This window comes from Vicugna pacos, chromosome 2, assembly GCF_048564905.1.
Source record: "Vicugna pacos chromosome 2, VicPac4, whole genome shotgun sequence".
Taxonomy (NCBI): domain Eukaryota; kingdom Metazoa; phylum Chordata; class Mammalia; order Artiodactyla; family Camelidae; genus Vicugna; species Vicugna pacos.
The window spans coordinates 120,805,388-120,831,902 of record NC_132988.1 but is presented as its reverse complement, the minus strand read 5'-3'; the positions used below and the strand labels follow the sequence as shown (position 1 = coordinate 120,831,902).

General features: G+C 51.4%; 1 protein-coding gene across 3 annotated transcripts; it reads right to left on the bottom strand.

The window, feature by feature from the left end:
* Positions 1-23: 23 nt before the first annotated feature.
* On the bottom strand, positions 24-26,515 carry NELFA (negative elongation factor complex member A). 3 transcript variants are annotated; one of them, XM_072947225.1, is made up of 11 exons: positions 25,278-26,515; positions 6,481-6,652; positions 5,126-5,287; positions 3,861-3,950; positions 2,916-3,046; positions 2,755-2,824; positions 2,422-2,513; positions 1,681-1,792; positions 967-1,244; positions 782-881; positions 24-676 (listed from the first exon to the last, which is right to left on the bottom strand). In XM_072947225.1, the coding sequence occupies exons 1-11, from the start codon at positions 25,485-25,487 to the stop codon at positions 492-494; spliced, it is 1,602 nt and encodes a 533-aa protein (XP_072803326.1). In that variant the 5' UTR covers positions 25,488-26,515; the 3' UTR covers positions 24-491. The 3 variants fall into 3 exon arrangements, with proteins under 3 accessions (XP_072803326.1, XP_072803331.1, XP_015102354.2); XM_072947230.1 differs by having other exon boundaries at positions 2,422-2,510; positions 25,278-26,513; XM_015246868.3 differs by lacking the exon at positions 25,278-26,515 and adding an exon at positions 24,865-25,084.

The window sequence follows — 26,515 nt, the reverse complement described above, 5'->3', positions numbered from 1 at the left end:
GGCTAGAAACATAGCTCTGGTGCTTTCTTTAGAAAAGCTGAACTTTAATTACTCAGACAGTCTTTACAGTGGAAACAAGTACCCGAGGCCTGGTCTTAAATGCGTACGACTGTACGAGAGGCACAAGACCGCAGGCGGGGGACGCGGCCTGACGTCCCTGGCGCCACCCCCACCTGTCCTCAGCCACGCCGGGCGCCGCCCACGGTGCCGCCCACGGTGCCCTCGCCTCCTGGGTCAGGGGCTGCAAGAGCAAGGAAGAGCCCTCCCTCAAGGCCAGTGGAATTTAAGAAGAAAATTAAAAAAAGAAGTCGAACTGTCAGAGCTGTCCCTAAGATTAGGAAATTACAGCTTTCTGGGCTAAGTTTAACATTCAAAAATGTAATATTGAATCCAAAAAAGTGTCTTAAATCACACAAAAGGGAGCCCATACTAAAACTTAGAAAACAAGTCCGAACCCCGAGGCGGGGCCTGCAGCGTGGGCGGCTGCGGCCTCAGGACACGTTGGCCATGGGCTTGTACTTCTTGAAGCGCGTCCACTGGCCCGTGGCGTAGTTCATCTCGAAGACGGTGTCCACCAGCATGGTGGTGCTGCCCTGGCCGTCCGACTTGGGCAGGTCCTCCGTGTGCTCGCTCAGCTTGATCTGGATCACGTCGCCCTGCTCCTGGCAGGGATTCTCTGCAGGGGAAGAGGCTGCTGGGCGGAAGGGGTCGGGGGCCAACCCCCGACCCCTCCCTGGAGGACCCGCAGCCCGAAGCCCACCAGGCCGGCCACCAGACCCACCTCGGGAGCCGGCCATGAAGCCCAAGATGAGGGCCTTCTCGGGCCGCGTGACCTTATTGGCCGTCTTGAACATCTCCTGCGCGGCAAACATCTGCTCTCTCTGCAGTGGGAAGAGGGTGTGGGTGCCCGGACCCCGTTGCAGTGCTGGGGGGCCAGGCCATGTGCCCCCCGCCGCCTACACCTACCGTGAGCGACAGGTTCTTCTTGGGCTGCTGCTGGGCGGGGGGCTGGGCCTGGGGGGCCACCATGGCCACTGGAGGTGTCTGGGCGGCGGGGGTGACAGCTGGGGGCGTGGTGGGCGTCAGGGGTGAGGTGGGCGCAGTGGGTGTGGGTGCAGCAGGGCTTGGGCCGCTGTTGTACAAGGGCGCCCTCTGCTTGAACTGCGCGGGCAGTGCCGGGCTCGCGGCGCTGGGCTCCTCAGGCGGCCGGCTGGCCTGCAGGCTGGCTTCCCGGGAAGACGGGGCTGCAAGTGGAGTGAGGCCTGGTGAGGGGCCGGGGGGCAGGTACCCCACCCTGGGCTCTGCGCTCAGCCCGCGGCTCCTAGAGACGTGGACGGGGTCTGCTCTGCTGCCCGCTGACCCCGTGTCGCCCCAGAGCCCACACGCTGCCAGGCTTCTGTGACCCTGCACTTCCTGGAGGGTAGGGAGATTGTAGGGGTGGGCCCTGGCCCCAGGAAGGGCAAAGCAGGGGAGAACTTTGGGTTCGTTTCTTCAAGTTCACGCCGTCCAGGAGGGTCCTGGGTCTCCGGCCGGCTCCACTGAAGGAGAGGGACGAGGGACAGAGATGTCCTGACCCCCAAGGAAGCACCACGTGGGCAAGTCCTGGGGAGATGCTGCTCCCTCCTGGCGAGTAGGGGTCCCCCAGACCACGGAACACCGCCTGCGTGGGGCACCCCTCACCTGGCGGGGCCTCGGAGCTGGGGGCATAGGATGACGCCGGGACGACACTGGGCGTGGCGGGTAGGTAGCTCGTGGAGGGCAGCGCAGGCTCATTGTTCAAAGACCCGAGTTTCTGGAAGAAAGAGTCTGTGGTTCCTCCCAGAAGAGGCCGGGGGCTCAGCGCGTGCTTCCCCCAGACACCGGGCGGGTGGCTCTTCCACGGCCTCAGTGCCTCACCCCACTGGAGGGGCCCCGGCCCTGGAGCAGGACAAGGACACTGCTGTCCCCAGGGCTGGGGAGGGGACCTCTCTGGGCCCCACACTGGGCAGTGTGGGACTCCAAGCGTCCAGCCCTGGTCCCCGGCCTGGAGCTGCTGCAGCAGAGAGGCAGGGACCAGATGGTTCCCGTTTGGTGAAGGAGCCTCTCGAACAGCTGTCTGAGGAAAGGAGAAAGCTCGACCGTGTCTTTCCTTCCAGGAAAGCACACGATACAGGATGAGAGAAAACAGCTCTGCAAGAGGAAGAGTCACCTGCTGCCCAGAGACGGGCCTTCCCAGGCCCCCTGCAGCCACGCTTCCACAAGGCGCACACTCGCCGTGCCCGGCGGCCCAGCCTCCCCGCCAGCAGAGGCCTCTGAGCGGGGACACCGCCAAGGAGCTCCCCGCACAGATCTGCGCAAACACGTGTGCACACGTACCCTCCAGCAGCCACAACGCGAACAGGAGGGACCCCGCTCCGGCTGCTGGAGGCGCTGAAGTCCTACCTGAGTGGATACCAGGCCGGCTGCATAGTCGGGGGTGGCGTTCTCGATGACCGTCTCCTCCTTGGCCGGCTTTTCCGCCACTTCTGCGTCTGCTGAGAAATCGGAGTCCTCAGTGGCCCGGCCACCATCCTGGCCCCGGCTCAGAGCAGGTCACCCGGGGGCACAGTCTCCAGGAGAAGCCGGCGACGAGCCCCCAGGGAAGGGCCACGCGCGGGGCTGACTCTCTCCAGCCAGAGATGAGGGAGACACAGGCCTCCACGAGCAGACGAAGCGGGGCCCCTAGGCAGCCAGCGCCCCCTCCGCAGACCTTGCCCGGAGGCCCCGCACACGCACCCAGCGTCTTCCTCCTCCTCTTCGCCTCCCGGCCGGCACCAACCATATCCAGCTCAGAAATGTCAAGGAGCTGTCAACACAGACAGAAGGCCACCCTCAGCCACAGTGAAGGCGTGCTGGGCCGGTCCCAGGGGCCGCAGAAGCCAGAGGGGCGCGCTCACCTTCACGCCCCTCTCCTTCCGCAGGGGCGTCCTGGAAGGCGGGATGGGAGTCCGGTTCCCGGTGGGGCTGAAGACACTGGGGGCAGTGGGGCTCCGGAAGGGTGCCTGCTTCGGGATGCCTTTGAGCGGGGCTGCAAAGAGGACGGCGGCCGTCAGGGCTTCAGACACTGTGACCAGCAGAGATGGCCCAGGGCGAGCTGCCCTAGGGGAGGACCACAGGGACCGCTCATCTGCCAACTCCACAGCCCCCGCACAGGGCTCCCATGGACAGACTGCGTCTCACGGCAGGGGCAGGTGGCACCCCCGGGACGCCTGTGACCAAGGGCCTGCCCTGTTCCCCTCCCATGTACTTGGGCACCAAGCTGGCCTGCCCAGAAGGGCAAGGCTTGGGAATCAATGACGCCACAGCCAAAACGTGGCATTTTCAAAGACACTGAACAAAGGCCACCTCTGCAGCCATCAACCCAACACATGGACTCCATCAGCTCTGACAACTGTGGGTGCTACTCCTTTCCTGAGCCTCTTGGTGAATGGACCTGTTACAGGCTGGACAGCCAGAACCACCCACCCTCCGTCCCCATGCCTGATCCCCATCTCCCACAGAGGACGCAGAGACCGCACCCAGCCAGTGACCCGAGCTGCATGGCAGCCCGCGCCTGCCGGCTGCTGAAGACGTGTGAGAAACCAAAACGGGCGTCTCCCTCTGCTGTCCTTCCTTGTCCCGTGGGTTCACGCGCAACCTTCCAGATCCTACATGGAAAAGCTTCTGAAACTAACCCTGCGCTCGCCCCTCGTTCCACACTCACAGGCCCGAAAGCACCCTCAGGCCTGTTGCCACCAGATCCCAACCCTAGAGGACTTTGCTGACGAGGGAAGAGTGTCTTTAGGGCAGACGCACGAGGCAGCCGGGGCTGGCAGGCAGGGGCGGCGGGGGCGCGGCCTTACTCGTGGTGTCCATCTTCCGGAGCAGCCCCCGGCCCTTGGCGTGGAAGGGTACCCCCGCGCTCCTCTTCAGCTGCTGGGCGGTCTCGGTGGCTGCAAGGACAAGGGTGGCGGGTCAGCGCTCAGCTGCACGGCACCACGGAGCGAGCCCGCCTCAGTCTGATTACAAGGAAGGCCGAGGTGCGAGTGTTCGAGCACAAACATGGGTCTGCCCCCTCACGACGCGTAACCTGTCGGCTAAGAAACCCAACAGGGTACGTGCAACTATGTTCTCCACCTTCTGTAAGTACAGCCGCTAAGGCCGCACCTCCCAGGGGATGGCGGGCGAGCCGGGCACAGGAGGAGGCACAGCCAGGCCGGGGTCTGGGAGGGGCCTCCCCTCTCCCCAGGTGGCTGCAGGGAGGCCTTGTGGGCACCTGGGCGAGGGCCCGAGGCGGGCGAAGGTTCCTGGTGAAGTGTCCTCACTGGTGGTCCTCGCTAACTGAGCATTTCCCTTCACAGACGCACAAAGACAAGGGGTTTTCCTGACACAGCTCAGGGAGGAACAGAGCCCAGCGCCTGGCACCAGGTTCTGCTGCCAGAGGGTGCGTGGAAAGGTCTGAGGCCCAGGCTGCATGCTGCCAGCTCCACAAAACCACACAGCAGTGCTGACCCGGACACTGTCCATCTGCAGCCAAGGGTCATGATGCCTGCTGTGTTTCATCTGGATTCTTTGAAAACCGGGCATTAATATCAGTATCATAACTATTTACAACAGAAGTTTTGCCACCACCGGTCAGAGGAATCAGTTTCCTTGTCTTCTTCCCAGCAAGTATCCCTGCACAGACACGTTACAGGGCACCGTCTGAGAAAACATCACATGAAATGACCCAGCATCTTTAGGGTCAAACTGAGACCGTGTACTACTGAAGGGGTGAGGAGCTACGGAGTGAGGCGCAGTCCCTCCCAGGCTGCCAGTCTCATCACCAGTGTCACACAACTGGTACAGAGGTCACTTTTGTATCAAAGATTATAAATACTGTAACCTGGAAATTGGGAAGTTTCTAAGGCAGGTTTTTAAACACACGGTTTAGCATGGCATCAATAAATTTCAAATAAAAGAAACAACAACTACGTAGGACTCTGTCTTTAAAAGACAGTTTAGGTACCAAAAACCTAGAGGAAATTTAACAACTGCAGACATAAGACAAAAGCACAGTTTGCTGGGCAGTGGGCGCTCCCCAGTCCGCGGGCCCCTGGCGGAGCAGCCCGGCAGGACAGCCACTCACACTTCTGCAGGAGCTCCGCCCTCAGCGTGGCGCTCTTTGGCTTCCTCTTCAGCTGGAAGTGCTTCACTGGGGGGGTGAGGGGCCCCGCGAGGGTCGTCAGGGCGTTCTTGTTCAGGTACTGGCATTCCAGCGGGAGCATGGCCGACGCCTCACACTCACTCACTGCTCGTTCAAGAACCAACATGTTAGGGGGGCGGTCCCTGCCTGGGCCTCGGCTCTCACAGCTGAGGCTAAGAGGACCCAAAATGCAGCTTCCTGCGTACAGTCTTGGAGCTGCTGCTTTGATTGCAACGCAGAAAACAGGGGTCCACAAACTGTCTGCCATCACTCAGCCATCAAGGCCACTGACCTGGGCGAGGATGGAAGGGGCCCATCGGAATCCCCCGGGAGCTTTTAAAGGCAGAGGTGCCTGGGCCCCACCCCAGACTTGCTGGGCGGGAAGGCTGGGGACACAGGTTCCCATCAGTACAGCTATTTCTGGAGGGCGTTTTAGGCACCCCAAGAGCAAGCGGCGGGAAGGGAAGGTCTGCGGCCAGCTCGGTTTCCCCCCCGCAGTCGTCCCTGCTGCCCAGGTTGGTTAATAGGCCGACCCGGAGGCGGGGGGAAGCACAGACCAGCCCCAACCCTGCCCTTCCTGCCCCAGGAGGACCAACCTCCCACCTAAGAGATGACACCCAGGTGGGCGTGGCCCTGTCTGGACCCTCGTCGAGGTAATCATCAGCACAGAGACATCCTGGGTTTGCTCTGGAAGAATCTATGTAGTTCTCAGAATCTGGGCAGTTACAAAGCAAGTGAAAATTCAGAGAAGAGTGAGTTCTCGTGGTTGAGAAGAGGCTTCAGAAGTGACAGAGGTGTGGGGGTGGCCCCGCAGGGCAGCTTCCATCTTTAAGGGCTGCCAATTCCAGTCTCCAAACCAGGAGAGGAGCAGTCCTCCTCAGCTCTGTCCTCTCAGACCACCTGCAGGCGTCTGCTAAGTGGGTTTCCAGTTCACGTCCTAAACAAGGGGCCTACTGCTACTTCCAACACACGTCTACTCTGCGCCACGGCGTGTCCCAGTGCCCGTGTCCTCGTGGGGCTGCGTGCGGAGAGGGAGCGTGTGAACATGAAACAAAGTCAGTGATCCATGAGACAAAGGAAGTGCAGTGAGGGGGCAGCTGCTTTTTACAGGCTGGCAAAAACCCAGACGGCAGCAGCGGGGGCAGGGGAGACGTGTGCACACAGTCAGCGTTTCAGGAACCACAGCGCACCACACAGTACACACACAGCCCCTCAGAGTCACATCCGTTAGAGAAAAGGTGCTCTGAAGGAAGGCGTGTTTCCCCCATCCCAGCATAAACCAAGCACATGCAACCTACCCTTTTCTCTAAGTTCTCCTAAAATATCCTGAACGTTGGGATTCTGCTCTTCAAGATCAAGGTTAAGCGATCCGGTGTCAGGAAAGGACTTCAGAATGTCAGCTACCATGAGAACCCAGGGGTCCGAATCCAGGGTGGCAAGCTGGATGATCTCCGTGAGGGCGCCCTTCATCTGCCGAGAGGGAGGTGACAGTCCTGGGCGCCTAGCCCCCCGCCACCCAGGGCCCCACGTGCACTCTGGGCGGCACGGCCCGGGGCTGAGCAGGGCCGTTCAACTGCCCCCATACCCGGCCCCACCCCTGGAGGAACCCACCCCAGGGCCACCCCACTTCCCCAGGCTGCCACAGTCTCTGCCTGGTCGCAGCGCCATCTACATCCAGTGCCCCGACCCGGGCCCACGGCTTGCCCTCCCCCGGAGCGGCTGTCTCTCCCCACCGCCCCCACCCGGCTCCCAGCAGCACACAGCCTCCGGTGGGCGGACACGGAGGACACTGGTCTCGCTCTGGCCCCTCCGAGAGCCACCAGTGCCCCTCAGGAAGCCTGCTGGGGGGCCTATGGAGTGTGGAGAGGTGGGCCCAGTCGTGTGGGGGGCCCCGAGGAGGCAGGCGGCCCCGGCATGCTCAGCAGAGCAGAGGCTGCAGGCGTGCAGGGCAGGGGCCATCTCTCACGCCACGGCCAGAATTTAAGACGAAGGCGACGGCCCGTGTGGCCGAGGCCAGGAAAATTGGGGAGGGGGTGCGGAAAACAGGAAAACTGCCTGGCGGCTCCTCAGAGAGACAAGCACCGGTCGATCACCACGCAGCCCAGCAGCCCAGGCCGAGGTGCTGACCCAGAGGGACAGAGACACACGCCCCCCAGGCCTTGTGCGTGAAGGGCTGCATTCAGCAGAGCCGAAGAGCAGAGGCAGCCAGCTCCATCGTCTGCTGGATGGACGGACAGAGTGCTGCTCACTACCCTGCGGAGCACCGCCTGGGACAGGTGGCAGCACTGGCACCCGTGACAACGCGGAGGAGCTGCCAGCACAAAGTTCGGAAAGAAGCCGAACACCACAGAGCACAGCCGGCGGGGGCGGGTCCCTGTACACATGCAATATCCACAATAGAGAAATCCACAGACGTACAAAGGGGGATGGACGGTGGTCTTGGAGCTGGAGGCAGGGGGAGCAGGGAGTGACTGGAGAAAATGTCCCGGTATCAGATGGTGGCAATGATCGCACAGTATTGTAAACATACCAAAAACACAGAACTGTACACTTTAAAAGAATGAATTCTCTGTGAATATTTCAATCTGAAAAATTGTATGAAGCCAAAAAATGTGGGGTCCCCGGAGCATCTGAGCCAAAGCCCACAGATGTCTCCACAGTTGGCATCAGCCTAGGTTCCGCCTGGAACCAAAAGAACCCATCCTGGAGGCGGGAGTGCCCCTGCCCGGGCTGGGTGCCACGTCCCCAGGTGCCAGAAGCTGGATGCCCAGGAAGCACGGCCCAGCCGTCTCCAGAGGCAGCCTGGCAGCAGAGACAGGAACTGGGGAGGACAAGGACAGGCCTCTGTCCGAGGGGCAGTCCCTGTCACCTGGAACAGCTCTGGCCTCCCTGACACGAAGCATCTCCTCAGTCCAGGGGAGCCATGGTCCCAGAAGGACTGGCAGAGGAGCAGCCCAAGGGCCACACAGGATGAGCAGACAGACGCCTCCGCCGGGCACAGGGCCCCTCTGACCAGGCGCAGGGCCGTGAGGTTTTAAAACTCTCTAAAGCAAGGGGGAGAGATGAGTTCAAGATACAGCAGGACAACAGGAGGTGGCCCAAGCGACACGAGAGCCCAAACCTAGAAACAGACCTGAGACGTCATGAAACCTCTGAGAACATGTTACAGGGCATGAGCAGACGACGAGCTGTGGTGCTTTCCACACATCCCGAGGTCACTGCCCTCAGTTCACCTGCAAGTCTGGGGTGACCCCACTCAAAGCGCAGAAATGTTTCCTTCACAGACCTGGACCTGATTCTGCACTTTCTATGAGAAAATCAATAAACAAAAATAATAAGGAAAATGTAAAAGGTAAGAGGAAGATAGGTTTTACCAGACATTAAAATGATAAACACTGCATGATCAAGTATGTTCCTCCCGTCACTTTATTGCTAGGCAGGCTTCAAGTGGACCAGACGTCAACCTGAGGTGCGAGGCTGTGCGGCTCTAGGAGAAACCACAGAAGGCCTTCCTTCGTGGACCAAGGAGGCCTCTGTAGTTGTGACTCCAACCAAGGAGCCGTAAGAGAGCAGAATCTGACTTCTGCTACGCAGGCACTTTTTGCCTGGAAAACCACACACCGCAAATGAGGGGGAACACACCTGCAACCCCCATCACGGGCGGCTAGCGCGACACGCAAATACAGACGAGAGGCTGGTCCTCCAGGGCAGGTTTAAACGTTCACCGTTACAAAAAAATGGCTTAAAACTCTTGAAACAGAAAGGCTACTCAGCCTCGTCTGCCGTTAAGAGAAGGGCAGAGTGACCGCCCGCACCGCCAGCCACAGACGTGCGCTCATGGCGGTGGCGCCGGGTCCTCCTGGGCTGCAGCACCCGGGACAGAGTCGTGACGACGGCCAGGGAGCACGTGGCCACACGCACGACCGGAACTCAAACGGGCATCGCCTCCACTCAGTTTATTTTGGTGACACTCATCTCAATTTATACCGTATGTGCTGTCTGCCTGAGCAATTAGTACTTCCAAGAATTTATCCTCTGGTTACCTTGCACACCTGAGAGAACTCTTTGAAGCAAAAGGCAGGAAACAGCTCCATGCCCACCAGTGGAAACGGGAGCCCAGGTATAAAGCAGGCCCTGCCAGGCAGGGGCAGACACAGCGACCGCACATGCGCTGTGCACGAGCATCCCAAGGTGGCCTCACAGCTACGCCAACCTCTAGGCATGCATCCTATGGGCACCATGAGGGGCCAGGCCAAGTGAGGAGTGGGGGACACAGAGACAAACAAGACACAGGGCCTGGTCTCAAAAAAGCTCACGGGTGAGCACCAAATAAACTGAGAATTCACCTGTGTTCACAGAAACCTGCCGCCACAGGTTGAACTGTGCCAGTCGGAGGATGCTGGCGTCCTAGCCCAGGGCTCAGGTGCGCCCTCCTCTGCACAGACAGGGCACCCGCGTGTGCCAACCCGGCACAACTCCTGTTCTGGCCAAGAGGGAAATCTGGACAGAGACCACTGCATACGGGGGAAGACGCTGAGCAGACACGAGGAGCAGGCGGCCACGGCCCAGGCGATGCCCCACAGGCCGCAGGTCAGCAGAAGCCACCCAGGGCCGGAAGACAGCACGCGTCTGCCATCCCAAGACACAGGCTCTAGGGTGCAGTGACCCCAGCAAACCACTACGATCACCACTGGACGACCCTTTACAGACAAAAGGAAGGGAAGGGGGTTAAAAACGGAAAGACCACTGTTAGGAACTGAACATCTGTGCCAAATTCATCCACTGAACCCCTGATCTCTGGGAGGGGACAGGTCACAGGGCAGGGCTGTCCAGTGCAGACCAGCGTCCTTACAGAAGAGCCCCCAAGGCTCCCTCCGCCGGAAGGCTGCAGCCAGGAAGGGCCTCCCCGGACCGCAGCCAGCCTGCCCAGAGGAACGGCACATCCTGGACGTCCCCTCACCCACAACCACAAGAAAGTGAAAGTCTGCTGTTTAATCACCGGGTCTCCAGTGTTTCTGTGATGGCAGCTCGCAGACCGGGACAGCCAGCCGCCTTCAGGTTAAAGACAGTGCCTCAGCCGCGCCCCCATGCCAAGCTTCTACCACATCTCTGGGGGAGACAGCTGCAGAGCAAGGAAGGGGTTTCCAGTGCTCGCCAACACCGCACGCACACACACACTGCCCTGCCCACGCACGCACGCCCCCACGCCTCACACACACACGGCACCGCACACACCCCCCACGCACGCACGCACCCCTCACGCCTCACACACAGCACCGCACACACCCCCCCACGCCTCACACACAGCACCGCACGCACCCCCCACGCCTCACACACAGCACCGCACACACCCCATGCACGCACGCACCCTCCCACGCCTCACACACACAGCACCGCAACACCCCCCCACACATGCACCCCCCCCACGCCTCACACACACGGCACCGCACACACACCCCACGCACGCATGCACCCCTCACGCCTCACACACAGCACCGCACACACCCCCCCACGCCTCACACACACAGCACCGCACACACACCCCATGCACGCACGCACCCCTCACACCTCACACACAGCACCGCACACACCCCCCACGCCTCACACACAGCACCGCACGCACCCCCCACGCCTCACACACAGCACCGCACACACCCCATGCACGCACGCACCCTCCCACGCCTCACACACACAGCACCGCAACACCCCCCCACACATGCACCCCCCCCACGCCTCACACACACGGCACCGCACACACACCCCACGCACGCACGCACCCCTCACACCTCACACACAGCACCGCACACACCCCCCCACGCCTCACACACAGCACTGCACACACATCCCACGCACGCACGCACCCCCCCACATGCACACACACACACACACACACAGCACCGCACACCCATGAGGAAAGAAGAGCCAGCTTGCATTCAGGTGCACGGCTGAGGGCCCCGGGCTCAGAACTCAGAGAAAAACAAGCTCCCAGTCCAACAGCACTAACCAGCGAGTCCTCCTGACGCATCAGAGACCCACCTGCGCACAGGGAACCAAGGTGAAGAGAAACCAGAGAAGCACAGCTAATGACTTCTTAGACAAAACTTCAAAAGCACAAACTATAAACTAAAAAATGTACTGCTCTGTATTAAGACGTATTTTTTGTTCAGCGAAGGGCAAATGGAAAATTTAACTGGTGAGTAACAAAATGGCAGATACAACCCATAATGTTCAAAACCAGCAGTGTTTAACACCAAAATATACAAAGAGCCCCCACAAATCAACAAGAGGACAGCCACCCCAATAAGAGACAAGCAGATGCTATTAACAGGCAGCGTACACAGGGGGAATTTGAGAAGGCAAGGACACAGTGACCGATGTCCCAGAGGAGCCAGAAAAACCCAAAGGAACACAAGCTGGCACCTTCCAAGCACCTGATCTGCAAAAACAGCGAAGTGGGCAAAGCCAAGTGCTGGCTGGGGCAGGGGAGACGGCGCAGGTGCTCAGGCCCTGCGTGTGGGAGTGTGGCCACCACTTAAGCACATAGTCTATGACCCAACTATCCCACCTCGGGCAAAGATTCCAAATAAATGTTCACAGTGATCTGTGCATAAGCAGCTCTGTGTCACAGCGCTACCGTGGGGGCCGAGCGGGAGGCAGCCTGCCACCCAGCACGGGAGTGTAATGGGGATGGGGACAGTGCCCGTGGGCCCCTCGGTCTCTGTCTCGCTTTTTATCAACAACCGTTTACCAACGTTCAAAACATTCTTAGTCGGCAGGTCTTATAAAAAACAAGTCATAGACCTCCGTTTTCCAACCCCAAGATTGCACCCACAACAGCAACATGGGTTAACGTGGAAAATGTTCTGTTTAAAAATGTTTTGTTTAAACTGATCAAGGTGCAAGACGATAAAACTTCTATCAATTAAAAATATATGCCCCCGGCAGGGAGGGTACAGCTCAGCAGTACAGCGTGTGCCTGGTGTGCACGAAGTCCTGGGTTCAGTCCTCAGCACCGCCATTAAAAAAACAAACAAACAAATAAATAAACAAACCAGATTACCCCGCCCCCCAAATAATATATACACACCCCCCCCAGCTAGTCTGAGCGACCCTAACCAGAAAGACTCAGGACAACAGGACAGGCCAGAAGCGGCGCTGACACTCACCACGGGCGCGGACTCTGGAACCTACGCGGGCGCCGACTGTGGGACCTACTAGAATGTTTTCAATTAACAAGACTATTGTCAAACGTTGTCAAGAACACCTGGGACCTCTGTGCTCCTGGTGGGAAAGCAGCCCGGCAGTTTCTTACAGGTAAACACACGCCAAGCATGGGCTTGGCCATCCTTCTCCCAGGTGTCTCCTCCGGAGAAACAGAAACAACAGTGCGCACAAGGACATGTCCACTCCGTGAACACGTCCAGACAGAGCAGCGTCACTCAGCAGTAAGCTGCGAGATACTGATAAACAGAACACACGGGTGAGCCTCAACATGAGGATGCTGAGCAAAAAAAGCCAGACCAAAAAAGCAATCTTTTTCTAAAAAAAAAAAACCCTGATACCTTCTTCAGTTTTTTGAACTGTGATTCGATTAATATCCTGGAAAATGCCAATTAATGTGTGGTGACAGAAGGCACATCAGTGACCACCTTAGGGCAGGGAGAGGGCCAGGAGGGGCGGACCACAAAGAGGCAGGCGGAGATTTAGGCTGTGAGCCCTTTGCTATCTTCATCGTAATGGTTTTACAGGCGTGTACAAGTCACACTGCACACTTCTCATGTGTGTAGTTTGAGACAACAGGCTTACGAAAAATGCTCACTATCACTGATAGAGAAATGCAAATCAAAACTACATTGAGGTATCACCTCACACCAGTCAGAATGGCCATCATTCAAAAGTCCACAAGCCATAAATGCTGGAGAGGCTGTGGAGAAAAGGGAGCCCTCCTGCACTGCTGGTGGGAATGTAGTTTGGTGCAGCCGTTACGGAAAACAGTATGGAGATTCCTCAAAAAAACTAAAAACAGACTTACCCTATGATCCACCAATTCCACTTCTGGGTATGTATCTGGAGGGAACTCTAATGTGAAAAGATACATGCACCCCAATGTTCACAGCAGCACTATTTACAACAGTCAACACCTGGAAACAACTCAAATGTCCATTGACAGATGAATGGATAAAGAAGATGTGGTATATTAATACAACGGAATACTACTCAGCCATAAAGAAGAATAAAATAACGCCATTTGCAGCAGTATTCTTACTTCATTAAGTATGATAATCTCTAGCCCAATCCAAGTGAAGTAAGTCAGACAGAGAAAGACAAATACCACATACAACTTATATGTGGAATATTTTTTAAAAGACACAAATGAACTTACTTACAAAACAAAAACAGACTCATAGACATAGAAAACAAACCTACTGTTACCAGGGGGTAAAGTGGGATGGGAAGGGACAAATTGGGAGTTTGAGATTAGCAGATACAAACTACCATACACAAAATAAATATATAACAAGTTTCTACGGTACAGCACAGGGCACTATATTCAATATCTTGCAGCAACCTATAATGAAAAAGAGTATGAGAATGAATGCATATATGTATGCATATGACTGAACCATGATGCTGTACACCAGAAATTGAGGCAACACTGTAAACTGACTATACTTCAACTAAAGAAAAGACATTTTTAAAATAAATATGGGTAGTTTATGTCAATTATACTTAATGTGAAAAAGAGCCCCTAAAAACAGTATGTATCTTTGAAGGACACGTACCAAAGACACACCAGAGACAGGGAGGACGGGGACGCTCCCACCCACGGGGAAAGCGGAGCGGGATGCGGGGGAGCAAGAGGCCAGGAGACAGGAGAGACCCCACAGAGACATCAGCGAGTAAGTTTAACAACAGGAGAAGGAAGGTAAAGACTCAGACACTGCCCAGACTGTCACAGAGCGAGGAAGGGAGTCTCGAGAAAGCACCCCGGAGGCTGCACAGAAAGCAGCGGGAAGCCTCACTCGCCTGACCGGAGGTTCGGAGAGAAAGGGAACAAAAACCGGGGCAAAGGCAATGTGTGAGGACATAATTGTTAAGAACTAGTAGATGAGAGATCATCACAATTTCAGGAAGCCCAACGAATTTTGTAGGATAAGTTAAAAAAAATTTTTTTTCACCAAAACATGTGACAGGAAACTGCAGAACTAGAATGAAACCAGTTGCAGGCCAGTGGGCCTGGGGCCACCAGCGGCAATCCTCTGGTGTGACACCAGGTTACTCTCAGTGACGACAGTCGCACACCACAGGCACCTGACCACAGAAAGGAAACAACTGAGGGACAGTGGTGTTTAGGTGAAATTTCAATGAAGCAGCCAGTCTATTATAAAAGGTCAGTGTGAGAACTGTCACCTGGACCTGGGACAGTTTCCTTGCAAGCAACAACAGTGAGAGAGGCAGATGTCACGTGGACACTCTTATTGGATCCTCTGCACCTGGGCTGGAAATTGAGCCTGCTTCTCTGTTTGTGTCTAAGTCTTAGAGCCTCCAAGCAAAAGTGGGAGGTTTCATTCCTACTGACGTGATTTCAAACAGCAAAGTTTCTGAGAGCCTGTGATTTTAGACATAGAGTTCTCAGTGGGTAAGACAGCCACGTGATTAAAAGGCATTTATGACATGACAACCCACAATCGCGCTGTGCCCTTGGGAAAAACACTTTCCTGTTCACTTGGCAGCTGGCCTCATTACCTGTTTGTTACTCAGGGTGATAAATACATAGCTATCCTGGTCACTGACTACTGGAGTCCCTAAGCTCTCCCATGGCAGTCTCACAGGTGGGTAATTTTACAAGCCACACAACTATCTCACAGTCACCCCTAACACCTCCTTTGGCAGCAGTGTCAACGCCTTGGACCAGAGGGGTCACTGGTTTTACTCAGTAGCGGCATTTATTATTTTCTCAAGGCCCTTTCAAATAGAGCTGAAACATCAAAAGCAGCATCTGCATCTCACAACACTGTAATTGATACTCCCGATGTGACTCTTCCCTCCATAACCAAATGACACATTCTTAGGGAGCAAGGCTCTAAACCACCCCTGGTCCCGCACTGGACAGACCGCACTTCAGCTGTCCCGGGGCTCAGACTTGCTGGTGCAGATCCTCAGACTGTTTGGATTCCATCATCACGTGAGCCAATTCCTTTTAATGGAAACCAGTATTTCTTTCTCTGTACACACATGGCGTCTTTAGGTACATACCAGGTACACACACACGTCCTACTGGCTGTGCGGAAAGCTCTGTGTCACACAGTGTGGAACTTGTACAGCCCAGCCATCTAGTCCCCTGTACCCATGCTCCTACGTAAAAAAATTAATCTGCAGAATAATATCCCCTAAGGTACCAGACCCTTAAACAACTGATGAAAGATACCGAAGACCGCTAGGCGGCCCACTAGGCAGCCCGCTAGGCAAATCGGGATGTCCTGGGGAATTTTTCATTATCAAAAATACACATAAAAATTCTATTCAGAAAAGTTCAGTATCCAGAGTGACCTAGTCCTTTTGCATGCTAGCTAAGTAAGTTCTTTATTATAATTTCTTGTAATATGGGTAAAATCCAAGAACTATACATTTTGAAAAAAATCAATGAAAGAAAGCTGGTATACTTATGTCCGTGCTGGACAAGAACAGACAAGATATTACCAGCTACAGAGACGTCCGTATAAAGGCCCATGGTTCAGCTCCCAAGTCAGCAGCAACAATTCTAAACTTGCACACACCTAATAGTATAGCCTCAAAATGTATAAAGCAGAAGTTGACTAAACTGTAAGGACTAGACAAACCCATAATCTTAACATAGGTAAACATACATCTTCTCACTAGTTGATAAAATTTATGTTTTTTAAATCATTAAGAACATAGTAGATCTCTACAACATGATTTAACAAATTTGACCTAATGAACATATACTAGGCAATGGATCACAAAACCAGAGAATAAACATTTTCTCAAGCTCACTTGCAATGTTTACAAAATCTGACCATGTATTTTGCCATTAAGCAAATCTTAAATTTCCAATGGCTTAAATAATATAGACTATATTCTCTGACAAGCACTCAATCCAGCTAGAAATCACTAGAAAAAACATAACTTACACCTCTCCCCCTCCAATGTATGGGAAGAAACATTCCTAGATTACAAAATGGAACAGTGAAGAAATCATCACAGTAATTACAAAATACTGTGACCTGGTAATCATAATACTATCAAAATGTGTAGGATGCAACTGAAGTTGTGACTGAAAAAGAATACCTAGGACTTAATACGTATATTTTAGGGAAAAAAAGGCTGCAAAACAAGGTGAACGTCCATCATAGGAGATTACAAAAACAAAATAAATACAAAAAAATAGAAGGAAGAAAATAATTAAAGCACAAAAATCAGTAAAACAGAGAACAAACACGTAACAGAATATCAACAAATTCAAAAGCTGGTACTTTGAAAGACTGACAATCATCTGGTAAGATAAAACAGGGGAAAAAATGAAAAAGGAACATCATAACATGTGCTTCTAATATCAAAAAAAGGTAAGAGGATGTTATTATCTACTCACCGCTAATAACTTTGAAGTTTTAGTAGAAACAGCCAAATCACTAAAAAAAATACGTAATATCAAAATTTCACTTAAGAACATAAAACCAAACATCAATATTCAAAAATATACCCACAGAGAAAATCCAGGTCCCCCAGATGGTTTCATTACTAAGTTCTAATTCCATTATTAAACAAGCTTTCCAAAAAGGAAAATAGAGGATACACTACCACATCTTTTATAAGGGTCGTATAAATTCAATAACCAATATCTAACAAAGACAGTCTGGGAAAGTAAAATTAGAGGTTAATCTCATCCATGACCATAGATATAAAATTCATACACAAAAGTATCAGGACAACATAATCCCACAATATAAAATGACCAAGTTAGGTTTATTTCAGGAATGCCAGGTTGCTTTACAATGAATGCTATTCTGTAAATGTGGTAAACAATGTGTCAATAGATATTTTAAGCATTTAATAAAATACAATATTCATTCATGTTCACATCTACCACGATTATCACCAGAAAGCTGGGTGTGCCTCTTGTTGGTGTCGAGCCAAAAGACACAACCAATTGAGAATAATGATGGCAAAGATGTTCCGAGAACTCAAGAGAAGTATAGATGCACAGAGCAGTCTTTAGCAAGAGAGTTGGAAAATATAAAGAATACCCAAACAAAGTTGAAGAATGAAATCACTGAAATGAGTAACACGCTAGAAAGAATCAAGAATAGATTAAACAAGGCAGAAGATCGGCTCACTGGGCTAGAAGACAGATTAGTGGAAATTACTACTGCAGAACAGAAAAAAGGATGAAAAGAAATGAAAACAATTTTACAGAACTCTGGGACAACATGAAGCACACTAATATTTGCATTATAAGGGTCCCATAAAGAGGAGAGAGAAAGGACCTGAGAAAATCTGGGGGGAGATGATCACTGAAAATCCCCCCAACTTGGGAAAGGAAACAGTCACCCAAGTCCAGGAAACGCAGAGTTCCACACAGGATCAGCCGAAAGAGAAACACACCGAGGCACACAATAATCAACTTACAAAAATTAAGGATAAGGAGAAAATATTAAAATCAGCAAGAAAAAAGCAACAAATAACATACAAGGATCCCACTCTTGGGCACATATCCAGAGGGAACTCTAATTCGAAAAGACACATGCACCCTAATGTTCACAGCAGCACTATTTACAATAGCCAAGACATGGAAACAAACTATATGTCCATCAACAGATTACTGAATAAAGAATTCGTAGTATATTTATACAGCGGAATACTAATCAGCCATAAAAAATAAAATGCCATTTGCAGCAACATGGATGGACTAGAGATCATCATTCCTAAGTGAAGTCAGCCAGAAAAAGAAAGAAAAATACCCTATGATATCACTCATATGTGGAATCTAAAAAGAAAAAAAGAGGACACTAATGAACTCATCTACAAAACAGAAACACACCCATGGACATAGTATAACAATCTTATGGTTACCAGGGGAAAGGCGGTGGGAAGGGATAAATTTGGGAGTTTGAGATTTGCAAATGTTAGCCATTATATATAAAAGTAGATAAAAAAAATTTCTGTAAAACACAGGGAACTATATTCAATATCTTTCAATAACCTTTAATGAAAAAGAATATGAAAACAAGTATATGTATGTATATACATGACTGGGACATTGTGCTGAACACCAGAAACTGACAGACTGTGTCTGACTATATTTCAATAAAAAAATTAACAAACATACAAGGGAACTCCCATAAGGTTATCAGCTGATTTTTCAGCAGAAACTCGACAGGTCAGAAGGGAGTGGCACGATATATTTGAAGTGATGAAAGGGAAAAACTTACAACCAAGAACACTATCCAGCAAGGCTCTCATTCAGACTTGATGGAGGAATCAAAAATTTGAAAGATAAACAAAAGCTACAGGAATGCCACCAAACCAGGTTTACAACAAATGTTAAACTTCTCCAGTCATCAAACCATGAGAAAAGAGAACAAAAAGGAAAAGAAAAACAGACCTACAAAAGATTGCTTTGGCAGTTCTGGCTCGTTTATGGTTCCATGGGAATTTTGGAACTGTTTGCTCTAGTTCTGGGACGAATGTCGTGAGCACTTTCACAGGGGGTGCACTGCTTTGGGCAGTGCGGGCACTTTGCTAATGTTGATTCTTCCTATCCAAGAGCACAGGATGTCTTTCCATTTCTTTGCATCATCTTCAATTTCCTGCATTTGTGTTTTATAGTTTTCAGAGTATAGGTAACCTACTTGGTTAAGTTTATTTCTAGGTATTTTGTTGTTTTTGATGTAATGGAAATGTTTATGTCAGTTATAAATTTCTGGTTTTTGAAGTGGAAAAAAAAAGTGAATGCAGATGGCAAAATATCCTTTTTCGTGGGTGAGTTATATTCCATTGTGTATATGTGCTACATCTTCTTTACCCAATCATCTACTGATGTGCACTTAGGATGCTTCCATATCCTGGTAATTATAAATAATGCTGTTGTTAATAGCAGAGTGTATGTATCTTTTTGAGTTAATGTTTTTGTCTTTCTTGGATATATGCCCAGGAGTGGAGTTGCTGGCCATATGGTGGTTCTATTTTCAGTTTTTTGAGAAACCTCCATATTGTTTTCCACAGTGGCTGCACCAATTTTCATTCCCACCGACAGTGTACAAGGGTTCCCTTTTCTCCACATCCTTGCCGACATGTGTTATTTGTGCTCTTTTTGATGATGGCCGTTCTGACAGGTTTGAGATGACGTCTCACTGTGATTTGGATTTGAATGTCTGATACAAGTGATGTTGAGCAACTTTTCATGTTCCCGTTGGCCATGTGCATTTCTCCTTTTGGAAAAATGTCTGTTCAGTTCTTCTGCCCATGTTTTAAATGGCTTGGTTTTTTGTTTGCTTTTTAATTGAAGTGCAGTTGATTTACAATGTTGTGTTTGCTTACGATGTACAGCATGGATGGACCTGGAGGGCATTATGCTTAGTGAAATAAGTCAGACAGAGAAAGACAAACACTGTAAGATATCACTTACATGTGGAATCTAAAAAAATACAACAAACCAGTGAACATAACAGAAGAGAAACGGACTCACAGATGTAGATAAGGAGCCAGTGGTGCCCAGTGGGGAGAGGGGGGGGAGGGGCAAGATGGAGGCAGAGCACTAAGAGGCACAAACTGCCAGGTGTGAAATAAGCTGCCAGGGTGTATGTGCAACGTGGGGAATACAGCCAGCAGGGCATAATCGGTATAAATGGAGTATAGCCTTTAAAAAAAAAAAACCACAACCCAGCCAAAGAGCAGAAGGGGGAAGAATTTATTATTACTCGCAACAAGTAAAGAGAACACCAGGAATCCTTCCTAAAGCAGTGTCTCCTGGAACAGCAAAACTGGGAAGCTTTTAAGCTAAGGGTACATGCATATTCAGAAAGTGGCCTGGCTGGTCGCCAGAGTCCCAGCTTTAACAGATTAAAGTAACCAGGGTCAACACCATCATTCCATCCTCCACCTGTGTGTGTGCTGGCGGGGGGGGGGGTGCCTCATTTCTTGCAGAACTCAAAGACATGTATCAGGTTAGGTATATCTCTTGAGGAGCAACTAGAACTCTGTTTTATCACCGAACTATTGGTGCTTCAGTGCTTTTCCTTTTTTTCTGCATTCCTCACTTCCCTTAAGATCATTAATTACTGAGACCCGTTCAAGGGCAAGCACTGTGGCCAGGCTTAGATCACAAAATGGCTTAGACCACAATGGTGCCCCTTATGTCAAGAAAGCCATGCTTGGTTCTCTTTCTCCAGAGACCCCCTACCCTATCTGCTTACACAATGGCTATATCCAAAAACAAAAACAAACACACACACAAAAACCCAAAAGAACCCCATTATAACAAAGGTTGGCAAGGATGTGAGAAACTGGAACACTCAAAAATCACTGGTGTAAAGAGTGAAAACGCTGCAGCCACTGAGGAAAGTAGTTTGGGAGTTCCCTGAAATGTTAACCACAGAGTCACTGCAGACCCAAGTAACTCTCCTAGGTACACACCTGAGAACTGAAAATGCATGTTCATAAAAGCCTGTCATGAATCTTCACAGCAGTGTTACTTACAATAGCCAAAAAGTGGAAAGAACACAAATGTCCATCAAATGACGAATAATTGATGAATAAAATGTGGTGTATCAATAAAACAATTATCAGTCACAAAAAAGGTACAAGTATTGACACAAACTACATGGATGACCTTTAAAAATATCATGCTAAGTGAAGAAGCCAGTCAGAAAAGACCACATAGTGTATGATTCCATTTACATGAGACGTCCAGAACAGGCAAATTCACAGACATAGAAAGATTAGGGCTTGCGGGGGAGGGGGGATAGGGACAGGAGTGCTAACCCGGAGTTTATTTTGGGGCTGATGAAAATGTCCTAAAGTCAACTAGGAACATGGCTGTACAACTGTGAATATACTAAGAACCACTGAATTTTCATTTTAAATGGGCAGATTGTACGACATGTGAATTACACCTCAATAGAGCTGTTTAAAAACTTCATTCACGATTAAACCAGACAATACTCTGGAGGGTCCTGCTGAGTACAGTTAGGCAAGACAAAGAAAAGCAATTGGAAAGTAAAACAAAATAGTTAGCTACACAGAAAAATTAAGGAGTCTACAGGAAGATTATTGCAATTGGTAAGACTTCAGTACAGATGTCATTCACAAACTCATCTAAAAACAAAATTTTAAAAGACACCACTTACAACAGATTGAAAAAATAAAAATTATCTAAGAATATATCTAACAGAAGACAGAAGGACTCAATGGAGAAAATCATAAAACCCTACAACAAATATTAAAGATTTAAATAGAGAGATATGCCAATAATACCAATTTGTAAGATTCAACATTAAGATGATTTCACCCCAGAATGAAGTGTAAATTCAACTCAGTCTTTTTTTAATTGGTGATGTGATTTTGCTTTCATTTTTTTAAACTTCAAAAAATGTTATTGAAGAATAGTTGATTTATAGTGTTGTCTCTGGTGTACAGCATGATGATTCAGTTATATATACACATATATAATTCCTCTTCACATTCTTTCCCATCACAAGTTACTACAAGATCTTGAATATACTTCCCTGTGCTATACAGTAGGACCTTGTTGCTTATCTATATTATATATAGTAGTTTGTATCTGCTAATCACAAACTTCCAATTTATCCCTCCCCATCCCTTTTCCCTTTTGATAACTGTAAGTTTGTTTTCCATGTCTCTGTTTTGTAAGTAAGTTCATTTGCATCTTATTTTTTAGATTCCACATATAAGTGATGTGACTTTGACTTCACTTCACTTAGTATGACAATCTTACTTCACTTAGTAGGACGATCTATGGTCTATTCATTTTGCTGCAAATGGCATTATTCTTTTTTTTTAATCACTGAGTAGTATTCCACTGTATGAATATACCACAACTTCTTTATCCAGTCATCTGTTGATGGACATTTAGGTGCTTCCATGTCTTGACTGTTGTACACATTGCTGCTTTGAACACTGGGGTGCATATGTCTTTTCGAATTAGTTTTCTCCAGATATCTGCCCAGGAGTGGGATTGCTGGATCATACGATAAGTCTATTTTTAGTTTCTTCAGGAATTTCCATATGGGTTTCCACAGTGGCCGCACCAAACTACAGTCCCACCAGCAGTGCAGGAGGGTTCCCTTTTCTCCACAGCTTCTTTAGCATTTATTGTTTGCAGACGTTTCAATGACGGCCATTCTGACTGGTGTGAGCTGATACCTCATTGTACTTCTGATTTGCATTTCTCTGACAGTCAGCAAAACTGAGTATCTTTTCATGGGCCTACTGGCCACCTGTCTGTCTTCACTGGAGAACTGTCTGTTTAGGGCTTCCGCCCATTTTTCATTCGGTTTTGTTGTTGTTGTTACTGTGTTGTATAATAGATTCTGGAAATTAAGCCCCTGTCTGTCACATCATTTGCAAATATTTTCTCCCATTCTGTAGGTTCTTTTTGTTTTGTTTATAGTTTCCTTTGCTGTGCAAAAGCTTGTAAGTTTAATTAGGTCCCATTTGTTTATTTTTGCTTTCGTTTTTATTGCCTCGGTAGATTGCCCTAGGAGAACACTGCTAAGATTTATGTCAGAGAATGTTCTGCCTGTGTTTTCTTCTAGGAGATTTATGATGCCTTGTCTTATGTTTAAGTCTAAGCCATTTTGAGTTGATTTCTGTGTATGGAGTGAGGGAGTGTCCTAGCTTCACTGATTTACATACGGCCGTCCAGCTTTCCCAGCACCACTTGCTGAAGAGATTGTCTTTTTCCATTGTATGTTCTTGCCTCCTTTGTCAAAGGTCAATTGACCATAGGTATGTGGGTTCAACTCAGGCCTTTTTTTTTTTTTTTGAGGGGAACATAATCAAGTTTATTTATTTATTTTTAGAGGAGGTACTGGGGATTGAACCCAGGACCTCGTGTGAGCTAAGCATGCGCTCTACCACTGAGCTATGCCCTTCCCCCTCAACTCAGTCTTAAAGCCCCAAATAGTTGTATATACATACATAGCTGAAAAGTGAAAATAAAGTAGAGGCACAAACGGCCAGGAATGGGCCAAGAATATGCTCCTGAAGAATAAAAGCTGGAGGGTCTGCCCTCTTCACTGTTACAACTTGTTACGTGTGAAGTAGCAGCAGTTACAAGTTACCAGTGATACACAAATAGCTAGCTTGAAAGGCACAGAGCAGAGCCTAGAAACAGACACACGCTAGAAATAACAATGCAGATCAATGGGAAAAGACAGCTGTTTCAATAAATGGTTCTGGACTAATTAGACATTCATATAGAAAATAATAAAATTGGACTCCCAGCTTCACATAATTATCACTTTCGCGTAGACTAAAGACTCAGTAACAAAAATTTTTTTTCATTTCAGCTTACTTTTATTTCCTCATATAAATGGGCACAGCAGGAGACGTGATTAAAAAAAAACCAAAAACCCTAACAATTTCTTCACAAGGCTGGGACAAGTGAGCACCCACAGCTGGGCGGGTGCCTCAGTCCCTTTTTCCAGTCTTTTTCTACCACTTTTTCTTATTTAAAGTTTTGGCCATGAACTCGGGACAAATACGGTTAATAAACAGGTTATTTGAGAGACAAACTTCCATCTACCCCATGCCAGATTCTCAGAGAGCTCTGTGCAGGTAAGAGGCAAAACTGTGCCCCTGTGACACACACAGGGAGTCCCCCCACCCCTCAAGCAGGGAAGCACATCCTAAACCAGACAAAATCGGCCCCACCCATAGGGGAAGACCAGAGGTGTACACCTGTCTAGTTACAGCTAAGTTTCTGCGCATCCAAAGAGTCCGTGCAGAAAACTTAAAGTCAAGCCACACCTGGAAGACATCTGCAACATATGTAACTGAGAAGGGGCTGCTAATCAACAACAAAAAATTCTGCAAAGCAATGGGGGAACAAAAGAGAATGGGGGAAAAAATTTGAACTGACAATTCACAAAAAAGATCAAATAATAAACACAGAAAAGATGCTCAACCACGCGCATACTCAGAACGGAAGACTTCAGCGGTGAAAACTAAAACCTCAGGGGCTGCAACTTGGATGACGCTGTCAAGGAAGGTGTCAACCGAAGACGACAGACACACCCACATCACTCACACGAAACACGACACGATGCACAACATTAACTTCAAATCACGCAAAGCCAAACTGTTCTACTGAAAAATGCATACACACAACTGGTTAAGTTATACAGAACGGCAGAGAAACGAACACCTCCCAAAGTGAGGGAGGGGCTGCGATGAGGAGGGGGAGGCGTTTTGTTCCACTTCTTGATCTGCATGGGAATCGCAGACGCCGGTGGCTCTGCTATTTTATTCGTCACACCGACAAACGTGCACGTTCGTACACGTTACCGACGGGAAGCAACTACAAACTGATAAAATGTAACAGTAACTGCAATAGTAGTTGGAGACCGTTTAAGCAAGCGTGGTGCCTCAACATTTAAAAAACACTTCGTTTATTTTGCGTGAAAAGCGATATAACTTACCGATCAGGAGAAAAACAGAAAACGGACCTCACGTGCCCACGGATTAGAAAGATGCAGAAACGCGCGTGGAAAGAAGCCTTAGAACACAGGGCGCCACCCCGGAGGGCACGAGTCCGCGGAAAACCGCGATCCCAGGCCGCGCCGAGCCGGACACAGCGGCCGCGCGGCCCCTCCTCCGCGCCCCCGCACGGCCCGCCCGCCGCACGGGTGCCGGGGCCCGCGGCTCCGCGCCTCCTCCGGAACGCCGGCGGGAGGAGGGCGAGGGCCGGGGAGGGGGCCGGGGGGCCCGAGCGTGGGGGAGGGGCGGGGGAGGGGAGGGCCGGGGTCGGGGCCTCGGGGCGCAGGGAGGCGCGGCGCCCAGCGGCAGGCCAGCCCCGCGCCCGCTCCGCCGCCCGCCCGCCCGCCCGCCTCACCTCGTCCACCGTGCGGCGCGGGAGGTGCAGCGTCCCGAGCAGCAGCTTGAGCTTCACGGCCGACGAGAGGCCGTGGAAGCAGAGGCGGATGTTGTCGATGACGGCGGCCGTGAGCAGGGACGCGATGCTGGGCGGCGCCCACAGCTCGTCCGTGGCCCCCAACTTGTTGTGCAGCCACAGGCCCGTGTCGCTCTCCCGCATGGACGCCATCTTGGGGGGGGGAAGCCGGGCGCCGCCAAGCCGGCATCTTATGAAGACACCTACGCGCCTGCGGTGAGGACCTCCAACATGGCGGCGCTGGCCGGGCGCGCCGCGGTGACGTCACAGGAGGGGCGGGGCCTCGGAGAGCGCTCCGCAGGACGCCGAGGAAGGCCCTCCGGCCGCCGTAATGTAAAATGGCGGCGCCCATGGCCAGCTCTCGAGGATCACGGAAGATGACGTCATCAGAGGGCTGGGCGCGGCGGCTTGGGGTTCGCGCTTGAAGTCGCCGGTGGAGCGAGACGGTGCTCGCTCGGTCGACTGTCTCCTGGGTGTGCTTTCCCCTTCAGGCTCGATGCGGATGGGAGCCCGCCAGCGCCGGCTGCCACGGGACGGGCGCCTGGGCGCGGCCGGACCGCTGCCCGGTGGGGGCAGTGGCCGGGCTCCTGCGCGCCCTCCCCGCGGCGTCCGGGGCTGAGCAGCAGGCAGGGTCCGGTCGGCTTGCGCTCCGCTGAGTCCCAGAGGCGCAGGCCTTCCCGCCCGCGCCGCCAGGAGCGAGGTGGTCGGAGTCGACAGACAGGGAAATCTTTGCCGGAGAGCCGGGTGGGGTCCAGCCTTCGTCCGCTCCCTCAGCGGTCCAGGCGGCCGGCACTGTTCCAGGTGCTGGGGACACGGCGGGGTCCCCACCCTCAACCTCGCGGGGTCGGCGGCCAGAGGGAGTGGGCAGGCGGGCGGCGCGGTGCTCGCGGTGCGGCTCGCGCCGGGCGGGGCACGGAGGTGGGAGTGCAGGCTCGCGGTGCACGTCATGCCTGGAGGCACTCGGGCGAGCCTCGCAAAGCTGGCCAGCCTCTCTGGTCCCCAGTGCCGCTGCTTTTGCCGTTTGCCAGGCCGCTGTCCCAACGGACTGACTGTGCCTGTAGCTGCTCCGCGTCCTCGGGGTCCGCTGCGGACGGCCTTCCTGCGGCCTGTGCCTAACAGCCGCACCTACCTTTCCCGGGGCCCAAAGCGGAGATGAGCCGTCAGGCATCCCTTGGAAGGAA

Bases quoted from the DNA above. Each gene is read 5' to 3' on its own strand.
- NELFA (XM_072947225.1), bottom strand. From the start codon at position 25,487: ATGGCGTCCATGCGGGAGAGCGACACGGGCCTGTGGCTGCACAACAAG. The intron at 5,288-6,480 runs GTAGGTTGCATG...TTGAACGAGCAG, and splicing joins AGGAGAACTTAGAGAAAAGG to TGAGTGAGTGTGAGGCGTCG. The intron at 3,047-3,860 runs GTAAGGCCGCGC...TCCTCTTTGCAG, and splicing joins CCGGAAGATGGACACCACGA to CCCCGCTCAAAGGCATCCCG.